Source organism: Glycine soja, chromosome 8, assembly GCF_004193775.1.
Source record: "Glycine soja cultivar W05 chromosome 8, ASM419377v2, whole genome shotgun sequence".
NCBI lineage: Eukaryota > Viridiplantae > Streptophyta > Magnoliopsida > Fabales > Fabaceae > Glycine > Glycine soja.
Window position 1 is genome coordinate 225,872 of NC_041009.1, and position 23,513 is coordinate 249,384.

At 31.6% G+C, this 23,513-nt stretch overlaps 1 protein-coding gene, 1 non-coding gene and 1 pseudogene across 6 annotated transcripts; 2 read left to right on the plus strand and 1 right to left on the minus strand.

The window, feature by feature from the left end:
* Positions 1-1,961: 1,961 nt before the first annotated feature.
* On the plus strand, positions 1,962-8,368 carry LOC114424707 (annotated as a pseudogene).
* A 5,780-nt stretch (positions 8,369-14,148) lies between these two features.
* LOC114420934 (fatty acid amide hydrolase-like) lies at positions 14,149-20,960 on the plus strand. 5 transcript variants are annotated; one of them, XM_028386648.1, is made up of 21 exons: positions 14,152-14,523; positions 14,845-14,954; positions 15,154-15,214; positions 15,449-15,636; positions 15,867-15,996; positions 16,256-16,333; positions 16,442-16,589; positions 16,712-16,824; positions 17,025-17,100; positions 17,186-17,257; positions 17,341-17,392; positions 17,575-17,646; positions 17,757-17,837; positions 18,352-18,452; positions 18,548-18,640; positions 19,155-19,223; positions 19,322-19,386; positions 19,486-19,547; positions 20,198-20,293; positions 20,446-20,555; positions 20,654-20,960. In XM_028386648.1, exons 1-20 carry the CDS (start codon positions 14,424-14,426, stop codon positions 20,506-20,508), a joined length of 1,830 nt encoding a protein of 609 aa, XP_028242449.1. In that variant the 5' UTR covers positions 14,152-14,423; the 3' UTR covers positions 20,509-20,555; positions 20,654-20,960. The 5 variants fall into 5 exon arrangements, 4 of the variants coding, with proteins under 4 accessions (XP_028242451.1, XP_028242450.1, XP_028242449.1 ...); XM_028386649.1 differs by having other exon boundaries at positions 14,151-14,523; positions 14,860-14,954; positions 20,446-20,960; XM_028386647.1 differs by having other exon boundaries at positions 20,446-20,960.
* Positions 20,961-21,332: 372 nt separating this feature from the next.
* On the minus strand, positions 21,333-21,404 carry TRNAQ-UUG. The gene has a single exon. It is a non-coding gene; the product is annotated as a tRNA-Gln (tRNA).
* Between the last annotated feature and the right edge of the window lie 2,109 nt (positions 21,405-23,513).

Genomic DNA, 23,513 nt, shown 5'->3' on the forward strand with positions numbered 1-23,513 from the left:
ATCAATAAATTACTTTTTATGTTAGTTTTTGAGTTTACTGATATAATATTATAGAATATGACTAGGAATTTTTATTTTAACTTAATCGATAATAATGAATTATCAGGAAAAAAAATGGTAATAACGAATTAAAGTCCTAACAATGTGTATGTATTAAATACTTTTGAAGTTATGTTTGGATTGATGGAAGAGAATGAAACACGGAAGGGTGGAGTGGAAGGGTAACTTGTGTTTCATTGTTTAGTTTGTAAAAATAGGAACGAAACACACTGAAAGTAGATGGATCATAAACCATTTCATTATTAACCATAATTTTTCACTTCTCAATTTTAGGATGCGTTGATGCAAAATTAAACCTAATGATAAATTTCTTGACGTCAATATATTTAAAATAAGAAGAATATGGAATTTAAAAAGTTATGATTCGTTTTATTTTGTTCATTTTATAAACAATGGAATGAAATATTTGTTTTATTCTGTTATAAAATGTCCAAGTAATAAAATTATATTTTTATTCCGTTTCATATCGATCCCTCCAATTTCATTACGGATATGTTAACAAAAGCTAACGGAGAGTTGTCAAACTGTGTTATTGATCATAAGTGTTGGAAAAGATTATATATTATAGAAATTAATGTAAAATGATTAATGTGAATATGTTTATAAGATGCTTTATATGTTTTTATTATTATTAACAAAGTAGTAGTATATGTCATACCTTCATTATATTGATTAATGTAATAGATAAAATATTTTGAAGTGTAATATTTAAATAATACAATAATAATAAATAATGTAAAGAGTAAAACCGTGAAAATAAAAAGTAAATAATCACTTTTGTGTATGGATGTATAATTTATTGACAAAAGATGAAAATACAAAATTTAATCATCGAAAGTATAAAAAGTGCAACAAATATATCTGGCCATTAGCATTCGCATTCATTGTTAATAAAATAGTTTACATGACACAGAGTGCTAAATTTGTCACTGACATGTCAACGTGGGCATCATATAATATTTTATTGACTTTTTGTATTCTCACTCCGTTGACAAATGTGTCCCTGAAATATGAAAATACAAAATTTAGTCCTGAAAATGTAAAAAGTGCGACAAACATTCCGTCTGTTACCGTCAATAAAATAGTTCATATGACATAGAATGATGAATTTGTTACTGAAATAATTGTCAAACATAAGCATCTTTAATTATCAATATAGGGGCATATTTGTCATATAATATTTTCTTGATTTTTCATTTTCCCACTCCGTTGACAAATGCGTCTTTGAAAGATGAAAAAATAAAATTTAGTCCTCAAAAGTATAAAGAGTGCATTTGATCCGTCACCATTAATAAATAGTCAAGATCAGAAAAAGTGAAATATGAGATAAATTTATCTTTTATTTATAATAGATGGTGACTAATTATTATAATTTAAAAAAAGTTGTAATGATTGATATTCTGTTATCAAGTTTATTTTGGATTGTTATACTTATTTTAAATTATATTTGTCAATATATATTTTTTAAGTAATTATTATAATGTTATGTTTGAAACGATTAAAAATTATAAAAATTTACTAATAATTATATTTTATCCTTAAATGAAACGAAATTTTGAATCTAACAAATTAGTCAACCGATGATATTCAAGTTCAATAAAAAAAATTATTGACATTTTTATTTAATAATAATAATTTATTGACATTTTGGTCAAATAAAATTTACTTACGATTAGGGTCCAAAATAAATTATCACATTTTTTTTCAATAAAAAATATTGACATTTTTCATCTAACAAAAGAATTAACATCCAAAAACGGTCTACATTTTCATCCCATCTATACATTTAGAGAAAAAATGAATTTGATCCGAAAATAAATAACTTGAGAAGAATATGAAATAAGATCTTAAAAGTAATAAGGAAATTTAATGGAAAAAAAAGAGCAAGGCAAGAGAGAGAAATGGTGGAGGCAGAACAGCAGCAAAGCTTGCAACTATCCGCTTTTCAGATTACAATGTTGCACATTGCTTTAGCTGCACCGGTCTCTCCTACCGTCGTCGATTTTCATTCATCATCTCATCCACACACAACTACTTGTTTGGAATCTGAGAAAACCGAGGGAAAATTATCGTGTTTTTTCCCCTTACTTTTAATAATTATTACATTGCATCAGCATTCTCTTTGTGGTTTCAGGCGGAGCGAAGCAATGGAGCGCGCTATTTCCGAGTTTTCGGAGGAGCAGGGGAGCCGGTTCCTCCTTGTTCGCAAGCTCTCTCAGGAAACGATTGCAATTGCGGTTTTTCGCTTCGGGAGAAAATGGCGGCACTGGAGGTGCTGTGGAGGAGATATCCGAAGCCGAAAAGGAGCCTACGAATTTCGCGTGGCCTGATAACAAGGTTTTCGAAGCCTTACTTTTTCTCTTTTGGATATAGAATCCATTTGCATGCGTGATTGGCCCGGGGAACATGCGTTCCAGGTTTATTTGAAATTTCATTGTTGAATTCACTGGAAAAGAATTATCTGATTGCAGAACCCAGGGTGTGCATATTAGGTGGTGGATTTGGTGGCTTATATACTGCTTTAAGGTTGGAATCATTGGAGTGGCCTGATGATAAAAAAACACAGGTAAGTTGTCTTCAAAATCACTCTCTCTTATGGAATTTCATTTCATGTCAGCTAGCAGGTTTCTATGGTTGCTGATGTCTCTTGGTTTGATAGTTCGTGCTCATACAGTCAGTATCTGTATTTTTTTTAATGCAACGGACATGTAAATGCGTGTTACTACTGATGCAATATGCATTTAAACCCATAAAATTTATTTAAACCCATAAAATTTACTCTGCTTGTTCAGATTCATAATCATCTTAAACTTAAAATATGCTTCTAAATTTCATGAACCAATGATAACACGAGAAGATATATTCACTTAGTCTTTAGCTCACTGTTATTTTGACTTAATAAATAACATTTTATTCTCCTATATCAGCTAAAACTATCTCCCTTATGTTCAGTTATATAGTCTTCCTTTACCTAAAGCTGTTAACTGGTAAGTTCTAGTGCCTTCTTTTACATTCATTAGATCATGATCATCCTCCAGTTCAATTCATTCAATTGCATGGCAGTTGATATTAAAGCCATGATAGAAGGAACTTAGGAGCCTCTTGTTGGATGAAAGGCTGTCTCAACACATTCACTAATGAAAAAAAAGGAAAAAGAATCACAGCAGTATCTTTAACATTTGTGAATAACTGTTTGATCAGAAATTATTTTCTTCTTCTCTCACAACTATGATTACGATGTCTTATATCCATGCCTGGTGACTTAATTGTTAGGTTTTTGTTATGAACACAGCAAAGATTATCCTAGAATTCGAGGACTAGGGACCTCCCAAAGAAAGAAAGAGAGAAAAAAGAGATTTTCTTATTCATCTGCTGTCTCTTCATTACATACTAGGTGGTATTTATAAGCATCATACAAGAATGCTGAGATAAGGAATGCATGAAATGGAATAACAGAAAGTATAGACATGAAATAACAGAATGCATGGCACAACAAAGAAGATGGAGACAAGCAGCAGACAGCAAGGTTCCTTCCACCAATAAGGACCTGCCAACTCAGCACTTCAAGCAGACTCGGTTAGATGTAATCCACCAAGTGCTTGGGTGGTTTGCTCCTGCGTTTGGGTTGTTGGTGCATGTTCTTAGTGGCACGTTTAGAGCTTGGTTCCTAATTCCTAACATTCCCTGACCCATCAAAAACACCTTGTCCTCAAGGTGTTGGGGCTTCAAACCATGACTTCCAAAAGTAATACCAGGATCCCAAGGTCTGTCCCGGCGAAACTCATTTGGTTTAGCAGCCGTCCATAGTGCAAAAGCAGCTGGTTGGCGCTTGCGTGCGACCATGGCAGACCCATAGGACTCAACTCCCATCTCAAACAGTGCCATGTCTCTATTTTCCAAAAGCTTGTCATGTGGAGCCGCTGCACGACCATAATGAACAACAACACTTAAGAGATTGTCGAGGGAAACAACGGCACGTGCCTGGCCGAGTTGGTTGAAGACGGAGGACGGCGTGTGGGGCATGTGGTGCTTGCTGTTGGCGGCAAGGTGAGGAGCAGGCATGGGTGCTTGGCTTTGTTGCATCGGCATGGGGCATGGAGGTGCAGTCGGCATGGAAAGTGGAGCCGGTAATGGTGTGGGACTTGGTTACATGTGTGTGGAGCATGGAGGCGGAGTCGATATGGAAAGTGAAGGCGGCAGTGGTGACTGCGTGGAGGAAGAAGATGAGAAGTGGTGGCTGGTTATCGGGATATGCAATTTCAGAAGAATGGCATCAAGTTTGGAGACCATGGAGACAAGAGTCACGGCAGAGTGGAGTTGAGCTGCAGCGAGATCGGCAATGGCAGCCTTGAGGCGGTCCAATCGGTCTGAGGAAGATTCGTCGTCCGCCATTGGAGCTCGATGAAAGCACCAAATGTTATGAACACAACAAAGATTATCCTAGAATTCGAGGACTAGGGACCTCCCAAAGAAAGAAAGAGAGAAGAAAAAGATTTTCTTATTCATATGCTGCCTCTTCATTACATACTAGTGGTATTTATAAGCATCATACAAGAATGACGAGATAAGGAATACATGAAATGGAATAACAGAAAGTATAGACATGAAATAACAGAATGCATGGTGCGACAAAGAAGATGGAGACAAGCAGAAGACAGCATGGTTCCTTCCACCAATAAGGACCTGCCAACTCAGCGCTTCAAACAGATTTGGTTAGATGTAATCCACCAAGTGCTTGGGTGGGTTGCTCCTGTGTTTGGGTTGTTGGTGCATGTTCTCAGTGGCACGTTTAGAGCTTGGTTCCTAATTCCTAACAGTTTTTCTGTACACTTTTTGTTTACTTGTGATGTTTTAATAAAATAAATTCTTTATCGAATATGGAGCAGATTGTTCTTGTTGACCAGTCTGAATGTTTTGTTTTCAAGCCAATGTTGTATGAGCTTCTATCCGGAGGTATGCATTATTAAACCTAAACAACAATTGCAGTTTCTTCTTTATTCCAAAGTGATTCAACAGAACTACATTAATGACATGCAGAAGTGGACAAATGGGAAATAGCTCCTCCTTTCTCAGATTTGCTGGCAAATACTAGTGTGCAGTTTTTCAAAGACAGAGTAAAAGTTTTGAATCCCTCTGATCATTGGGGAATGAATGGATCCAAAGCATCTAGTTGTGGAGGAACTGTTCATCTTGAAAGTGGCCTTCTTGTTGAATATGACTGGTACAATATGCACTGTTTAAGTACCTCTGTTGCCTGGGAACAATTATTTTTTATTCACTGCTTAATGTGATATGTTTTTTGCTGGCTCCATGTTCTGCATATTGGCCTAGTTTCTTCAATTTGTAATTGATGGGTAGCATACTACATCTGTATTTTTTTCTGGTGTAATTGATGGGTAGCATACTACACGTGTATTTTTTTCTGGTATTTTCTTGTGACCATGCATAAGTTGATGCTTCTTGATGCTGAATGCTGATTAGAATGTTTGGGTAGGATCTTTTGATGTAGTTTGCTGAAATGCTCCTTTGTGTACTTAAATCATCTGTAAAATAAAAATGAATTTGTTTATTGTTGAATGCAATAGAAATACATTTGTAGTGTTGTGGTAAATAGAATTGCATCATATCTGTTGGTTTTAACTTTTTCATTTCTTCACACTGGACAGCCAGGCTGGTTCTTGCGTTGGGAGCTGAATCTAAACTGGATGTTGTACCAGGGGCAGTAGAATTTGCAATTCCTTTCTCAATGCTAGAAGATGCACCTGTGAGTGCTCTTAATTATTTAATATCTTAGGACAGTCTATATCTTGCAATCTTTATACTTCATTGATTTTACATGCTTGTCTCTTGTTACAGAAAGTCAATGATAAATTAACAAAATTAGAGAGAAAGACCTTTGGTAAGGACTTTCAAATTAGTGTGGCTGTTATTGGTTGTGGTTACTCTGGAGTTGAATTGGCTGCAACACTGGCAGAGTGATTACAAAATAGAGGAATTGTGAGAGCTATTAATGTTGAAACAATGATTTGCCCAAATGCCCAACCTGGCAATAGGGAAGTTGCACTAAAAGTAAGTTGGTTAGATTTTATATTCTATGCTTATTGGAACTTGAATATCTGTTTTGTACAACTCAGAAAATCACATGCAATTAGGTGATGGTTCACTATGAATACGATGCTGGCTTTGTATTTCCTTCTATGGAAGACTGTGAGATTCACTGCTATCTTCAAATAATTATTTTTCCCTATTTCATGTTAATAAAATTTAACGGAGTGAAGCCAGATATTTAGAGCTTTATGTGCAACCATTTTTTAAGATGTTGAATAAAATTTAAATTGTCTAATAACTTCAAAAAACATATGTTTAAATTAAAATGTGATCATTTATTGCCTGGGTTGAAGAAATGTAACCCAATTATATATAAACGCAAGATGATCCTTGCTCAAATTAAGTGTTGCTTCTTTTTTTAGCTGGACATAGCTAAGATTGAAAACCATTTTCTTTGTAAGCCTCATGATGCCTAAGTAAACATGTTTAGTATTTTAGTCTTTTATAAGGACTTAATAATTTTTTGATTAATTATTTGGTATGCCCCTATATATATATAATTTTATTTTTTAAAAAAAAAAAAATCAAATAGGTCCCTGTACCTTGAAATTTGTAGGTGAATCTCTATAATTTTTCAATTATTTTTTTGACACTATAATAGTACTCTAGTGGTGTTGTGTGATTAATATAGTCGACCTCACCTAGTGGGATAAGGCATGGTTGTTGTCTGTGCATAATAAGTACTCTTATTAGCTATTACAAATTTTAAACCATAGGGACTTATTTGTATTTTCTCAAGACATAGAGAGCTGCATAGTAATATAAACCTAACTGTTTGCCTAAAATATTCTGAAGAAGAAATTCTGAGCAGTTTGGAATTATATAATTTCTTTTCACGTAACTTCACTCCTATTCTATAGTTAACTCTTAACACCCATTTTTAAATAGATTTCTTGCAATCATATAAGCATTAGCCATAATTGAATGCTACATGGGTGCCACTTCAATGTTTTGAAGCTTCTCCAGCATGCAACTAACCCGTTTCCACAAATATGGCTGCTTTAGTTTTTGCTTGTCATTCAATTGTATTCCTCTTGCCTAGTTCTATTACCAATGTTAAAACAAGTAATGCTTATGTTTTCTGAAAGGAAACATTGTTCTATGGATGTTAGGTTCTTTCATCAAGAAAAGTCGAACTTTTATTGGGTTATTTTGTCTGCTGTATTCAGAGGCTCAGTGAATTAGAGTCTTCAGATACCCTGACAGGGGCAGATGAAAATAGTACTGAAGTAGTGCCTGATTTTGAGAAATATATATTGGAGCTACAACCTGCTGAAAGGGGAATGCAAAGTAAAATCGTTGAAGCAGATCTGGTATTGTGGACTGCTGGAACCAAGCCTCCTCTTCCTCAGCTGGAACCTTCAGATGTACCATTTGCAATTCCACTTAATGCCCGAGGACAAGCTGAAACAGATGAAACAACTTCGTGTCAAGGGTCACCCCCGGATATTTGCCCTTGGTGACTCCTTTGCATTAAGGGATTCAAATGGAAGGATCCTTCCAGCCACTGCACAGATTTAACTGCTGCTTGATATCCTATGCGAATAATTACTATGGCATGTATATAATTCTGAGGATATCATCATATTTATTTTCTGATTGTTTCCTTTACCTTGCAGGTTGCATTTCAGCAAGCAGACTTCACTGGTTGGAATTTGTGGGCTGCGATCAATGGGCGTCCACTTTTACCATTTAGGTACTGTTGCATTCAGTTTGTTTAATTATTCTGTATTGGGAGTGCCAGGTTTCAGAATCTAGGTGAGATGATGACCTTGGGAAGAAATGATGCTGCCATTTCTCCGAGTTTTATTGATGGGCTGACCCTAGAAGGTTCTGTTGGTCATACTGGTAAGTTGGGCCCATGCGTCATTCTTCATTATGTTGGTTATAAAATAAAATAAAGACAAAAAACAAGTTTGAGCTTTTTCTGTTTTGCAGCGAGGAAGATAGCTTATTTGATCAGGTTACCAACGGATGAACATAGGCTTAAAGTGGGGATTAGCTGGCTTACAAAGTCTGCTATTGATTCTGTGTCATCGCTACAAAGTACCTTGTACAAGGTGGTTTCGGGCTCTTAGCTTCATACTGATGTATCATGTATATAGCTTATCATAGATTCAACTCTAAAATACAAGATCGAGTACAGGGATTATTAATGATAATAAAAAGAAATTGCAAGGATTTTTTTTGTTTTCTGGAAGGTTCTGCTTTATTCAATTTTAACTTCTATCTTCTGCAAGCATTTCTTTTGGTCAACAGATTGTTCATTGAAAATGCTCAGCAGATACATACAAAAACATTGGAGGCTAAAGGAAAAACACTAAAACAGTGCATAAACAATAGAAAATCAAGCACCCCCATGCTCAAAGCTATACATATATATAACAATGTTAGTATTTAGGTATATATGCTCATTCCCCGGCTAGGCTATTGCTTCCTGCACTCAAAAATTGCTTCCTGCACCTTTTTGGAATGTTTTTCTTACCTTCCAAGTTGACCAATCCAGAAGCCAAAAGAGGGTGCAGGAAGCAAGCATGTTTTTGTAGATATTTTGTTGTTTTGGGCTTTTAAGGCCCCGTTACTAAAAAATATAGGGCATTGCTTTGTGCATCCAGCAAAACAGCGAAATTTCATTTTTGTCCTTTCATAGAGTTGATACGGATTGACGAATCCGTAAACCCATACAGATTGGGCCAATCTGTAAGAGACTTACTTACTAAGCTATGACTTTCACGTTATTAGCATGATGTTTTAGTTAACAAATTAATTGTTACAAAATTTATTATTTAAATTTACATGTGCATTAAATATACATTAGGAATTTTATTGTTATATATAGTGACATTAATTATTTTATAATATAATTGGCCTATTAGTTCAATTGATTAGAGCATTGTGCCAATAACGCAAAAGTCTCATGTTCAATTTATGCATGGACCATTAATTTTATGATCATTGTGTATCAGCTTTATGGAAGGGTAAAAATAGAATTTCACTGTTTTGATGGGTGTACCAGCAATTGTGCTGGGTGCACAAAGTAATGCCCAAAAATATTGATACTAAATGGGCTTTGCTATTCTCACTGCTATTAGCTCTTTTCACGCCATTCTTTGTCTGATTTTTGCGATTTCCAAATATACTCTTAACACAGACGATCAAAATACCCAATGCAATTCCGTTGAGAATAGCAGTTATCAGTTCTGTTAAATTCATTTTTTTAATATGGTGCGTTTTTTCAAGTTATGATGTTGCATTTCTAGGAATATTTTTAAACAATAATGTTATTCCCGGACATATCTAAAAATATCATTTGTTAATTTTTAATATTTCTAGGAATATTTTTTTAATTTTAGTGTGAATAAAAAATAAATTTTCACGTTTACATGGAAATGTAATGTTAGGAATTTTATAATTCTTAATTAATTATTTATATTTTTTATGGGCTTAATAAGTGATCTAATTTGGTAAGTTTATTAAACTATTATCAAAAAATTAATATGAATTTAATGAACACAAATCAGTTTGACACAAAGGATAATATAATCCTAATAGATTTAAAATCTGAGGCATGGTTATGATTCTTAATAGATTAAATCAAAAAATAATTTTTCCTCTTACATTTGAAGAGAAAACAACAATCTCATGAGAAATAAGGTGATTTAAAACTTTTATTGATAATTTAACCTAATATATTGTTATTGATATTTTATAAGAATTCCTAAAATTTGAACATATAAACTTTCTCATCCTCACATGGAAATGAAAAATAGTGTAAACAAGCGAATGCAATTTTCTTGGAAAAATTAATAAAGTTAAATGATGTTAATTAATTTTTTAATTAGTGTGAGAAATTTATTTATTTTCCTGGAAATAGGCATTGATCTCTTCTTCTTTTTTTTTTTTTTACTTATATTTTAAATTGGAGGAATTATTCTTTTTAAAGATGGGATGGGTTGTTCCCTTCCTTTAGTATTTGTTACTTGCCATTTTTTTTCTTTTTTTCTTTTAAATAGAGGAGTTCAATTTTTTTATATTATATGTATGGAGAAATAAAATTGATTTGGGTGATCTTTACGTTACGAAAGGATTCATTTTTAACTATCTATTAGAATTAGAATATCCTTGGTATATAAAACTTAAAAACACCAACCATTTTTTTTTACTGGAAAAACACCAGCAACCATGATAACCTCAATGATATCATAGTTATCAATTCAATGTTATCGTATTGAAGAAACAATTAATATTTAATAACAAATTGCGTTTCATTAACCCGAAATAAGGGGATTTTATCTTTCGTGAAACTGTGTAAGATTGTGGATATTAAATGAATGGTTCATTATTTGATATTTTAAAAGTTAGATTGACTTTATGTCAAAAAAGAAGAAGTTAGATTGACTTAAAGGAAAGGTTATGTTTTCTTTTCTTTCTTTTTTTTGTTGGAAATCCTCGTAAAGTCAAAATCATTTTGATATTAATTAGCCTCATTTTGTCATTAAGTGTCGCTAAGGTGGTTGGCACAAAAATCACATACTTACCAATCCAGAAATATCTAAATTATGAAATTAATTTTCTATTTACTTTTTATTTTATTTTTTTATGAATAAATGTGATCACACCTATAATCTTTCTTTTATTTTTAACCATTAAATCAATCTTATATTTTTCATTATTTTTTTAATTAAGATGGATATTAAAAAAAAGTAATACATTGAGAGAATAAGTGGTTTCTGAACCAAGGCAAGGTCCTATAGACGTTTTAATAAATTCTTGCTTTCTATATGGTGAAAAATAATTCATCTACATTTTTTTTTCATCTATGAAGATTGACCAAATTTCGTGTCTTGCACTCCAAAACTAAAATATTATTAAGTATGAGGGCTAAGTCCTCCCTGTTCATTTGATTAATTCCAATTTCCAAATCACAAGCTATCACTATTTTTTTATTTCCCTTTGCTATCATCCTTATAATATCCTCTATGCCTTTCATTTGTCCTTATTGATTTGCATTGTCTCCCTCGACTGTCGCATTCTAAGATTAGTTATAAGTTATATCATGATGAGGATATATGGCTAAACTTGAGTTTCCTGGGAACTCACATTACTTCCATGTGCAACCACTTAATTAAGTAGTCTAGTTTTGATGAAATTTTAATATTAAGTGAACAAAATTTTAAAAATAAAAAAGTAACATGAATCCAAATTTTTCTATTAAGTTACACTTCTACATCTCATTTTTTGAAAAACTTAGATGAAAATCTTTTGAAAATATTAAAGTACATACATTAATTTTAGAAAAAGTAAATTATGTGTTAATAGTGTAAAATAATTTTATATAATTTTATTTAATTATAAATTATTACGTAATAAAGTTGTTGATTTTTATAATAGATATGTAAAAAAAATTACAATGATAATACAAAACTATCAAACTCTTAATTTTACTGGTCAAAGACATGTCATAACTTCTTTTCAACCTTCTTATATTCAAACGGTTGATCATTAAAATATTTTTCAGTCAAATACCTTTTTCATCACTCGTGTGTGCGTGAGATTTTTTTTAAAGAATATAAGAAAATGTCAATTATATGATTATTTAAATCTAAATGTTTAATCTATCTAAAACATCATGATGTTTTAGCTTTTTACTTATATTTAAAATTATTATTGAAATACAAAAAATAATTTTATTGAAGTCGATAAAATAATTATAAACTATAAGACTGTTGGCCTGGTCGAAAATCTGAATGTTTAATATAATTTTATATCTAAAATTTAAATTCAAAACTGCTAATTAAAATGAGACAATCAATTGATTTGATAGTAGAGGAAATATGTGTGTGTGGAGAGAGATATAAATGAATCTTATCATGTGCACAGGATGTGAAATAATTGTCTTCGACCTATTTGAAGAAAAATGATCGACTCTAATCATTACGAAGCATATATATATATCTTGACCTGATATAATTTGTTTCCTAACCGCGAAACTTGCATGGGTAAATCGTATCAAAGGATCCAAAACTATTTGTTGGCGTAGGAGTTTAATATAATTTGCCTTTCAATAATTTAAGAACATTCATTCCTTCAACTTAGTATTTTGTGCATGACCAAGAATAAAAAGATGATCCCAATCCTCATGAGAAAAGGTATGATTACAATCAGACTATGCAAGTGCTACTTAAACTGCTCCAGAGACTTTATGGTACGCATTAAATGGCCGAATTAATTTGTTGCAAATATTAGTGTAAACTCAAGTTACGCAAGCTTAACTTAAGAAACTAATCCATGATTGATAAATTAATGAAATTATTCAATATAAAGCGATTATAAATTTATTATTGACTGATGTAAATTAGGTTTATTACTCTTACAAGAAGCTGCTGTGATGTTACTACCTTCTTCCCATAATTATTGATAAAAAATATTTAATGGATGTAAAATATTTATATTTGGTCTAAACCAACCTTTTTAATATCTCATTATTAGTTAAAATATTATTTATAGTAGTTATTAAGGGTATAATTGAAAAAAAAATAAACTTTGAATTTTTATAATATCAATTGCTGTTTTTTTCAAAAGCAATTCTAAAATATCAATTGTTGTGAAACAAAAAAGAGAAAAAAGGGATAAAACATTTGTAATCATGGGAAGTAATCTGTTTCTAAGTTGCATTGGGTTGAACTGTTGAAGTAATCTATTACTTATTTATAATTTGTTAACCCAATCTATTTTTATAGGCTGATTCATTGTCCCATGATCCCATCTTTTCTTTTTCTTTTTTAGAAATTACTTTACAACTAAATAGACGGCAATAGATTCCTCCTAGCCACTAAGCTATCCTTATATCTACTCGGGCGGGATTCACAATGTTTTTTTTATTATTATTATTCTCTTTAATGCAATTCTATTAATACCATATAAATTTTATTGCACTATGAAAAAACTTTCCTTATTTATTCATTAGTCAGTATCAAAATTTGAAAATATCAAAATATGGAAGGATATTACCGGAGTACCGACAAAACTATATTTCAACATTTTTGCTCCGACCACTAAAAACTAAAAAGAAACTCCTTAGACTGTGTTTGGAAAGCAGTTTGAATGGTGTTGAATAGTTTTTTTTTTTTTTTTGCTGGTTAGAATGGTGTTGAATAGATTTTATTTTTTTCTGGTTAGAATGGTGTTGAATAGATATTTTGCACATTTCGATAAAAAAAATAATCTAAAGAATGGTAGTGCTGGATTAACATTATGGCCAATGTAATAGCTATATAAACACACTTAATTCTAAAAATGATAAAATAAAAAACAAATACAAATTCACTAGCTTGCTACTTTTACAATGAGTTTTTGTTTTAGCAATTTACACTATAATAAATAAAAATTGCGAAAGTATTTTATGAATTTTAATACATAAAATAAAAAATATCATATGCATGTATTTTTTCTTATTATATTATATGACTTATCTCATTTTTCTCTTTATTTTTCTCTCTCTCTCTCTTCAATATCTGACTTGGTGTATATCTTGATAGAGTAAAGTACATACAATAACTTACATCATCAATCATCAATCATCATGCATTAAATTGGATTTATGGATTTGACTTGCAGGTAGTCTGTTTACCCTGCGAACTAAATAGGTTAGGAGGAGATAATATATCAATCTATTTTTTTATATTCATAAAAATTAAACTTAGATAGTAAAAAATTTAGAACAATTCATATATACTCAATTAAGTTAATATAATTGTGTCATTTTGGTGACGCCTGACGCACAATATCCATATATAATCATGCAAGGAAACAAAAAAATATATATTATAAACAAGACGAACTTGGCTGGTGTAGAGAAGAAAGAGCCAAAAGTAGCAAGCTAGTGAATTGTTTGACATTTTGAACCTGCAGCAGCCAAAACTAGACTCCACCGAAAGAACTTAAAAAAAAAAACATTTCGGAATCTAAATATAATATATGAGCTGAACAAGGAAAAGCAGGAGGAATACAATGTTGAGCTCTTAGTTTTTCTCATACAAACAAACTCATCTCACCGTGTTATGTTAATGAAAATGACTTGTTTTCTAGTTGTCAATTCCATACCATACCCCATCTATCAACGTGATTTGTGATTATAAGAAGATTGAACTAATGTATTATACCTCTTGCTATCTCCGCCTATGCGCCTATATTTATATTTGTTGATAACCACATTCTCTCTCCATCTTTCAAAGAAGCAACTTCCATAGACTAATATGGGTTTGTTCAAAAGCAAGGGCGTGGTTTATAGGCCAGTGAAGGATGTTAACTTAGGCTCTGATAGCACTGAATTCTATCTCCAAGCCAATGTCAAAGGTTCATAATTCATTGACTTTTATTGCCATGTCTTGCTACTTGTTCTGTTTATCTTTATTTTTGCGTTACATGGTTGATTTTCTTCATTCATGGCAAGTTTATCATGGTCTACTTTCATAGTTAATTAATACTTAATAGTAATATTTGCAACTCTCTGGCATCAGAGAAGGTTATGAATAAGTGGATGTTAGCACACAATGAAATATTTCCCAGCTTTAAATTGATTTATCTAGTTTAGAATTTAATATTTATTTATATCAGAATTATTATTGGTTGTCAGAAAGTCTTAATAGTTGGTAATGATCATTGTTTCAATTATAGCTCCCCGCATGACAGGAATCCTGGTCAAGATTTTCACTTGGTTCTTGGAGTCTCCAATATTGGGATCCTTGCTATTTTATATATTGAAGGGAAACAATCTTATTCATAAGGTAAGCTCTTGGTCCATGCTCAGTTCATTCCATTTTCATGAAATCTTGTTCCAGTTGAAGCAAAATTTCATTCTCTTTGTGTACTGACAACATTTTTTTCTCTATATATGATTGGAGAGACTAGTGGTGTGGATATCACTTAAATAGCAATTTTCTTTTCCCAATTCTTAGCCAATTTTTATTTTAATTTTTTTTGCAGCTTATTACAAATGCAGAGTTAGAAGAGTCACCCCTCTTTGTTCCCTCACATCATTTTGAAGGTTCGTTATTTTCCAGTAGGTTCTTTCCATCAGGTACAAAAGTGATTAAGTGAGAGATTAGCTGCGTGATGGTGTGAACATGGATATTATTTTGATTGCAGTTGTCATAATTCATAAATCACGTTGACATATTGTTCTTTTATGTTTTAGATGTGTATTTATCTCAAATAACTAAATTTTCTCAGGATATTCTTAAATGGAAAGGAAATCTCTGATTTCAGTTTATTCTTGCAGACCACAAAGAGCAAGAAGTCAAATGCTTAGATTCTGCTTTAACTCCACAAGAACAAGTTCAACTTGCAATAGAGTGCTTACCTACATCTTCAGAAAAAGCACATAATGAAACAAACCCTTCGTTCTCTCGTTGGACCATAATGGATTATTCCAGAGCCTACAGTTCGGGAGATATAACACCACTCATGGTATTTTATCACTTAGATATTCTTACAATCATATTCTTTTGATATGTCCCCACCCTATCATTATCGAGATAACTCATCAACACCAGCTTGCATAAAGTTCTATTGTTCAAATTTTTACATTGAATAAACATATGAAAGGTTATTTCATTTCATCACATGCCCTTCATACTTGTTGCTCTTAATTCTTATGTACCTTTCCATTCATTAGTTTTCATTTTTCATTTGCACAGGTTGCAGAACGATTTATAGCTGCTATTAATGAATCTTCAAAACCTCCACTCCGAATGGGATTCTTTATTAACTACAATGCTGAAGATATACTAAGACAAGCAAATGAATCAACTCTTAGGTATCAGAAAGGTACTATATAGCATTTTCAATTGTCAATTCAAAAGGGTAACAATCCTCTTTCAAATCCTGGGATCTCTGGATGATGTAATTTGATGACGGTGTTATTGAAAGTTGAAACTTTTAAATCTGAATGGTTTTCATGTGATATGAAATCCAGAAGTAAGATGTATACCATTTACCTTTGTGTTTCACTAAAAATTTATGACTTATATGCTGATTTGTCTTCAACCTTCTTCAGATTCTCATTTGGTGCATGTTGTTTTTGCAGGGACACCAATCTCTGTGCTAGATGGAGTTCCAGTTGCTATCAAGGATGAAATGGATTGTTTGCCATATCCAACTACAGGTAATGCAATGTGTTGTCTTATCACTAATGTGTTTTGTATTTAAAATTTCAAATGTTTTAGCGGTTGATCTAATTTTCACTTGACTATCTACAAATGGAGTCCTCTAGGAGGTACAAAGTGGTTGCACAAAGAAAGGCTTTGTACAGATGATGCTTGCTGTGTTAAGCGTCTGAGATTATGTGGTGCCATACTTGTTGGGAAGACTAATATGCATGAACTTGGGGTTGGAACTAGTGGCATCAATCCACATTATGGGTATGAAACCGTGAGTTATACAACCTATATTTTATTCACATTATGTTACATCTTTTGTGACTTCTGAACTATGCAGTAAATTAATTCATGACAAGAGTATGCATGTTTATTTACTTCCGTAGGGCTGCTAGAAACCCATATGATATCAATAAGATTTCAGGAGGTTCTTCTAGTGGATCTGCTGCTGTGGTGTCTGCAGGGTTGTGCCCCGTTGCCCTTGGTGTTGACGGGGGAGGTATTTTATTTATATTATGAAAGATCAAAGGCTAATCATTCATTATTGCTTATATGCTTTTTACACATTTATGTTTTAGCCAAAGTGAGATGAATTTACTAGATAAGTCCATGTCAGTAGGTATATGAAAATTTAGTCTGCAATCTACATTCAAACAACAAAGCTGGTTGAATTAATATTGTATTAGCATGCTTGTTCAGGTTCTGTGAGGATGCCTGCATCTCTTTGTGGTGTAGTTGGTCTAAAACCAACTTTTGGCCGTGTACCTCATTCTGGGTGGGTATGCAAATTTGTTTTCTCATGTTTGAAAAAATTGAGAGGATTGTGATGATTTAAAAGAATGATCTTGCCCTATGTTCAGAGTCCTTCCTCTAAACTGGACAGTTGGGATGGTTGGAATACTAGCAGGCACTGTTGAGGATGCATTGATCACGTCAGTAGTTCTTTCTATAATTTTCTTTCTTCAAGGAAGTTTTAAGATTGGTTTTACATCTTCTAATATTTCAATATTTACAGTTATGCAGCTATTGGTGGAGAAATTTCATCCCATCAGTCCTCTAATATGCTTGTAAGAACCTTTTTTTTTTTTTTCTCTCAAATTCTAAATGATTTTTCCACTAGTAATTTTTCAATGGACTCCTTTCTATGCTTGAAATTTTCACATGGCTAATGAAGTTCAACAAACTGGTCTGAATTTAACTTGCTACTAATCTTATTTAATTTCTGAAAATAATTTGTGCACTGCCTTAGACCAAGATAAATCTTCCACTATTACCATTGACAAAGTCCATATGTGACATCAAGTTGGCAAAATATGGGAAGGTCAGAAACCGTTTCCTTGTCCTGAATATAGATTATTCATTCCCACATATTGAAAAAATAGGTTGTTCTAACATCATTTACACCCTCTAACCACTAATTCCATCAATTAGTGGTTTGATGATTGCAGTGATGATGTCAGATTATGCTGCTCCCATGCCATGAGAAAGCTTCAGGATCATTATGGTTGGAAGGTACTGCAAATTTAACCCAAAAAAGAAGAGTCTTAAATGCTGACTTTGTTATCTTGCTTAACAAATTTTTAGAAGCAACCTATTAAGGGTAGAAAAACCCCCCGAAAGAGCTTTTGCAATACAAATATTAAACTTCTCATTAAGAAATAGAAAAGTGATTATGTTAGGAAGAAGGACTTACAGGAGGAAGAGGCAAGAATGCTGAGCTGGCAGTGAGATTTGCTGAGTAGTGCTTGTCTGCTACTAGGGAACATTCCTAACCAATTCTGTTATTGTAAAGATTCCTAGAGGATCAGGAAATCACAATTCTGTTAGTAGAAGGCACTATGTATATAGCTATGTAAATAACAGCAAAGGAATGAGAATTATAATCCTTCCTTATCTTTGGCTTTTCTTCTTTAGCTTTCCTTCTCTTCCTCATGGAGACCCTGGTCCTTGAAACCAGTTTCTGAGTTGCAGACTCGTAACAAATTACTTACTTACTAACCTTCCAACCTTATTTTAAACATACAAGACAATTGATGTCACTATCCCAGACATAGAAGCAATGCGCCTAGCACATTACTTAACAATTGGATCAGAGTGTTCCACTTGGTTTGATTCTTTTGGAGAAAAGTATGCAATCCTAAACCCTTGGCTTTCTTCTTTATTACTGTCCTCTAAATTGACAGAGGGGTTGATTGCTGACATTACTAAAACTACTACCAAAGACATTTTGCAGAATTTGGATGGGACGCAAGGGTAGCACTTAATATCTACGGTGCTTTCAGTGGCAAGGAGTACATTAAAGCTCAGAAACTGAGGTAAGCTATGACCTGGTTTTGTTAATGAGTGATATGAAAAATTAGGATGAGAAATTCAGGTAACGAGAGTTTAAACTCAATAAACTGAAACCACAATAATAGAAAACAGAGGCAACATTTTGTCATCATCTTGACAACTATGCATTCCTCTCTTTGCTAAATATTTTGCTTTTGTAGTCTAATCTTCTTCTCTGGTCAGCAGCACAATATTACTTAGTCAGTGTAACTAATTTGGTCACTGGCATCAGAATAGAGTCATAAAGGCTAAGTTTCAAGATTTAATATTATAGTATGAATTATCGAAACAATACTAGAAAGTAGAAACCCTGCCGATTATTGAGTTCTGGCTAGTAAATCTTAATTCTTGTGCACTATTTTCCAAAATCCAAGAAATTTTTCTCAAACTCAATACTATCATATTTAGTTGAAAATATATATATGACCATAACATTTGCCACGTATGAGGGTTTTTGTAGGCTTGTAAGGTGATACATGGTTGTTTAATTATGGTCAGGAATCGCCAGTTGCAGTTTCACATGAAAATATTTGCTGAGGCAGATGTCATTGTGTCACCAACAACAGGGTTTGTCCTGTTTTCTCATAAGTCATAATGCCTTTCTTTCTTTGGATTGGTAGCAATTTTTTCTTAGGTAATAACACATTGCCTAATATTTGTAACAGTGTGACTGCATACTCGATTCAAGATGATGCACTGAAGACTGGTGAACTTGACTACGTAAATGGAGGTATAAATGAAATTCATATTTGTAGTGACATTTAAAGCTATTGGTGGCATAAATACCCAGAATGCTTATAATAAAGTGTACCATTTGCCACCATTTCAGCTGCACTTGTTCGGTATTCCATATCAGGAAACTTCCTAGGACTTCCTGCTGTAACTGTACCGGTATGATTATGTTTTCCTTTTACTTAGTTACTCCTTTAATGTTACTTACTTACACTTACACCCCAATAGTTAGCTTGTGTTTGGTCTACCTATCAAATACTACATTATTTTTTGAGTTTAACAGAGTCAGTACATAAGTTTGTATGCTATCAACGAATTAGAAATCATTATTTTTATAATTTTTAAGGAAGTTATTATCAAGTCAACAAACTTATAATGCATTATAGTTTGTAATTAAATAACAATTTAATTTATTTTTACCTATTCTTTTTTGGGGTAAATTACAATTTTAGTCTTTCTTTAATTCTTGATACACAATTTTGATCCCTTATATTTTTTTTTTCCCGTGATTTCAGTCCCTACAATTTTGGTTAAATATTTAATTTTGCATACATTTTATTATTTTTATTTTGACTCAATTAAACTCTTAATCCCACATTTATAAAGATACCATCAATAAATAATTTAATTAATTAAAATAAGTGTATGTAAAATTGACAACTGGAATAAACTTGCATATCTCTAAAATATGGGAAATAAAGTCGTGGAGAAAATAGAAAGATTAAAATTATAAGTTTTTTTGTTAAGATTAAGTGATGGCGCTTTTTCTTTTAAAAGAAAATGATAGCTCTATGATCCATTCATCACAGGTTGGATACGACAAATTGGGTTTGCCCATTGGGCTTCAGTTCATAGGAAGGCCTTGGGCCGAAGCAACACTGATCCACTTGGCATTTGCAATGCAGGTAATTGAATTCCTTGGTTTGTGACTGAAAGTGGGGTCACTAACTAGTCACTACTACATAATACGTAGCATGTGACAAATCATTATTTTTTTTGTCATCGGAGTGGTGATCCAAAATTAAGTACTAACATCATGGTGCTGTAATGATCTCAGGCCATATGCTTGTCAGAATACAGAAAGCCAAAGATATTTTATGATCTGATAAAAAAAAGTTAAATGGGGTCAGGCATATCAGAAGCAAGTATGCAGTATGCACAAGCAGGGTAGCATGTCTTTTCAAGCCAAAGCATATATAGCCATGTTATCTTTGCTTGATTTATTGGGAGTCCTTTTCTTCATTTATTTTTTGTAATTAACACAGGTCATGCACATGATGGCAAGTTTCGATCATATCATTCAAAAGCAATAGTGCTGTAGCAGCGGCTTATACATGGATTGAACTAATAAAATTTAGGTTCGGAAATGAAGAATGAGAATGAACAAAACAAATTCTACTTTTGTATAATAAGATCCTATGGTAATATGTGACATGACTTGTTTTTATGGGCCTTTTTTTGGGATGGGATACTATATCTTTTTAGTTTTTATGATATAATGAGTTATTATGTTATTTTGTAATAAGTTTCAAAATTTTATTATATTGAGCTTATTTGTTTCTTTTGCTTGAATCTCAAATTGTAACTTGTGAATGTATTATCTTTTAAATATTAATATTTGATGTATTAATTTAAAAGTATGATAATATTATCATTAGTCATTTGAAGAGTATAATGTGTTAGAAGAATGGTTATTTTACATAAATGTTATATATAATAAAAAATTAATATTATATCATTTATATTCTTAAAAAATAATAAGAGAATTTTTTTAAAAAAATCATAGATTGATGATTCATTCGGTAATGAAAAAAAAATGAACTTAGATAATGGTAGCAAATATAGCAGTCGGTTATGATAGGAAGTGAAAACTCTATAGAACCAAAAATTACAGGAGCCAAAATCCATGTTTGAAAAAAAATATATAACTCATATTATTGAAAAAGGTCCTACCGGGAGTCGAACCCAGGTCGCTGGATTCAAAGTCCAGAGTGCTAACCACTACACCATAGAACCGTTGTAGTTTATATGGAGTCACATATTTTATTTGAAATAACAAATATCGGTTTGATTTGCTACATCCGCAATATTTTAACTACAGAAAAACTTGACAACAATAAATTTAAAGTGCAAAAGAAAACAACAGCTCTTTATTGGGATTTTTTTAAAAACCACTTATCCAGAAGTTTGAAAAGGGGAAAAGTCATTTGACAAAAAAATTAGTAAGAGGCTTCTGGTCTGATAGTGAAACAAGAACCTACTGTAACTTTTAAAGTATGTATGTAAAAAAAAAAAAAACAACCTACTATGTCGTTGGATTTTACACCATCATATTTTAACCCACAATTTTAATACATTATGTTTGTTTAATGTAAAAAAATTTACACTGTGATTTAATTACAATTGATCATATATAATAAATATATTAATTTTTATATAATTATTTTAAAAATTATAATAACCATAATTTATGATTAAACGAAAATGCAATACTTTACCTCAGTACATAATTATAATTATTGAAGTCTCTTGTTTATAAGTCTTTAAGTGTTTTTTTATTTATTTTCAATGAATTGAATTCTTGAGTTGGTCCCTCTGTTGAGGTTAGTATTCACGTGTGTGGGGTAGGAGCTACTACCACCATGCTTTGCCTTCTATTTCTTATTTATTGCTCTTTATTTCGTTTTCATTTCTCCTTTTCATGTATTTTGTTTTTCTTTCCATGATTGAATGCTAAATAATTGGGGGCGGTTATCAATCCAATTTAATTTGTGAATCTCGTCCATTAGTTTCAACTCCAAAAAATAAAATACATATTATTTTCTTAATTAAGTTGTCGTGTTAACTAGACTTAACTTCATAGATTTAATTATTAATATTATTTTGATCCAAATAAAATTCAACTTGAATTCTTTAGGCAAATTCTCGATTCAAGTTTTATAAATGTAAAAAGATTTGATTAAAGAAAAAATCTCCATTGTAAAAGCCGGTTAAATTTTTTGGCTAAGATTAATTATTAATAAAATCAACAATATTTTATACTTGGACATGATAATCATTCTTTTATAAAAAAATGCAACTTAATTATCTCCGAATTGGATGTTATTGTATTATATTATACATTTTTTTTTCATTCAATTAATTTAACCAACTCAAATTACCCCCTTCAACTTTTCTCTTCTATCCTATTATTTTTATTTTTTATTATTTTAGTTTAGTTTTATTAATATTTATAAAATAAATTAAAATATATAGATACGTAAAGTGACCAATCTCATTTTTTTCAATGTTATTTTATTTTTTATTAATATTTTTATTTAAAAAATAAAATTAGAAATATGTAAACCCCAAAAGTTTTATTAGGTTGGATTAGTAAAGAAAAATTGGCAAACTAGATCTTATCCAACCTATTTATATTGTTCTGTTCAAATTTACTTATATTTGGAGTTTTTATTTTATCTTTTTTAACTGAAAGATCACTTTTATTATGGAAAAAAATATGTTTGTTTAAAATTTTGAAAAGAAAATCAGAATCTATAAAATTAGATTTATGATTATTTTGAAGAATTCTCTTGAATGTCTTCTAAAAAGGCTAAAGTTGTAATAACTTTTAAATAAAAATCATTTTTTATAATTGTAACCACCACTATTTTCTTAAAATCTACAACAAATAAATCAGATTTTTATGTATTCTTTTTTTTAAAAAAAACTTTAAATAAACAGTTTCTTAATATAATTAGATTATTTTATTAGGATTGACATAAATCTATTTGGTATTAAATAATTAACAAAGAAACTAAGCACTAGCACAAATGGGTGCTGGCGCACTTGGCTAGCGCGTAGCTCTGATAGCGTTAGAGTAATCCTAAGATCGAGAATTCTTATCACTCTCACCTTAATTTTTTTTAATTTCGCCTATAACATTATTTTTATTTAGTATTTATCATTCTTGCACAATTGATTAACAGACAAATTATTTGAGAAATTAAGTTGGTATCAATGCCATAAATAACCAATTGTAATGATTTATCTCAGCGTAATTTGCGCTAGAAGGTACAAATAATTTATTTTGTACCTTGAATATGGAGGGATACCACTACCCGCTGTTGAATTGCAAAAGGAATA

Coding starts and splice junctions, on each gene's coding strand:
- LOC114420934 (XM_028386647.1), top strand. CDS start 14,424: ATGGGTTTGTTCAAAAGCAAGGGCGTGGTTTATAGGCCAGTGAAGGAT. Junction 15,997..16,255: donor AACTCTTAGGTATCAGAAAG/GTACTATATAGC, acceptor TTGTTTTTGCAG/GGACACCAATCTCTGTGCTA. Junction 16,825..17,024: donor CCTTGGTGTTGACGGGGGAG/GTATTTTATTTA, acceptor ATGCTTGTTCAG/GTTCTGTGAGGATGCCTGCA.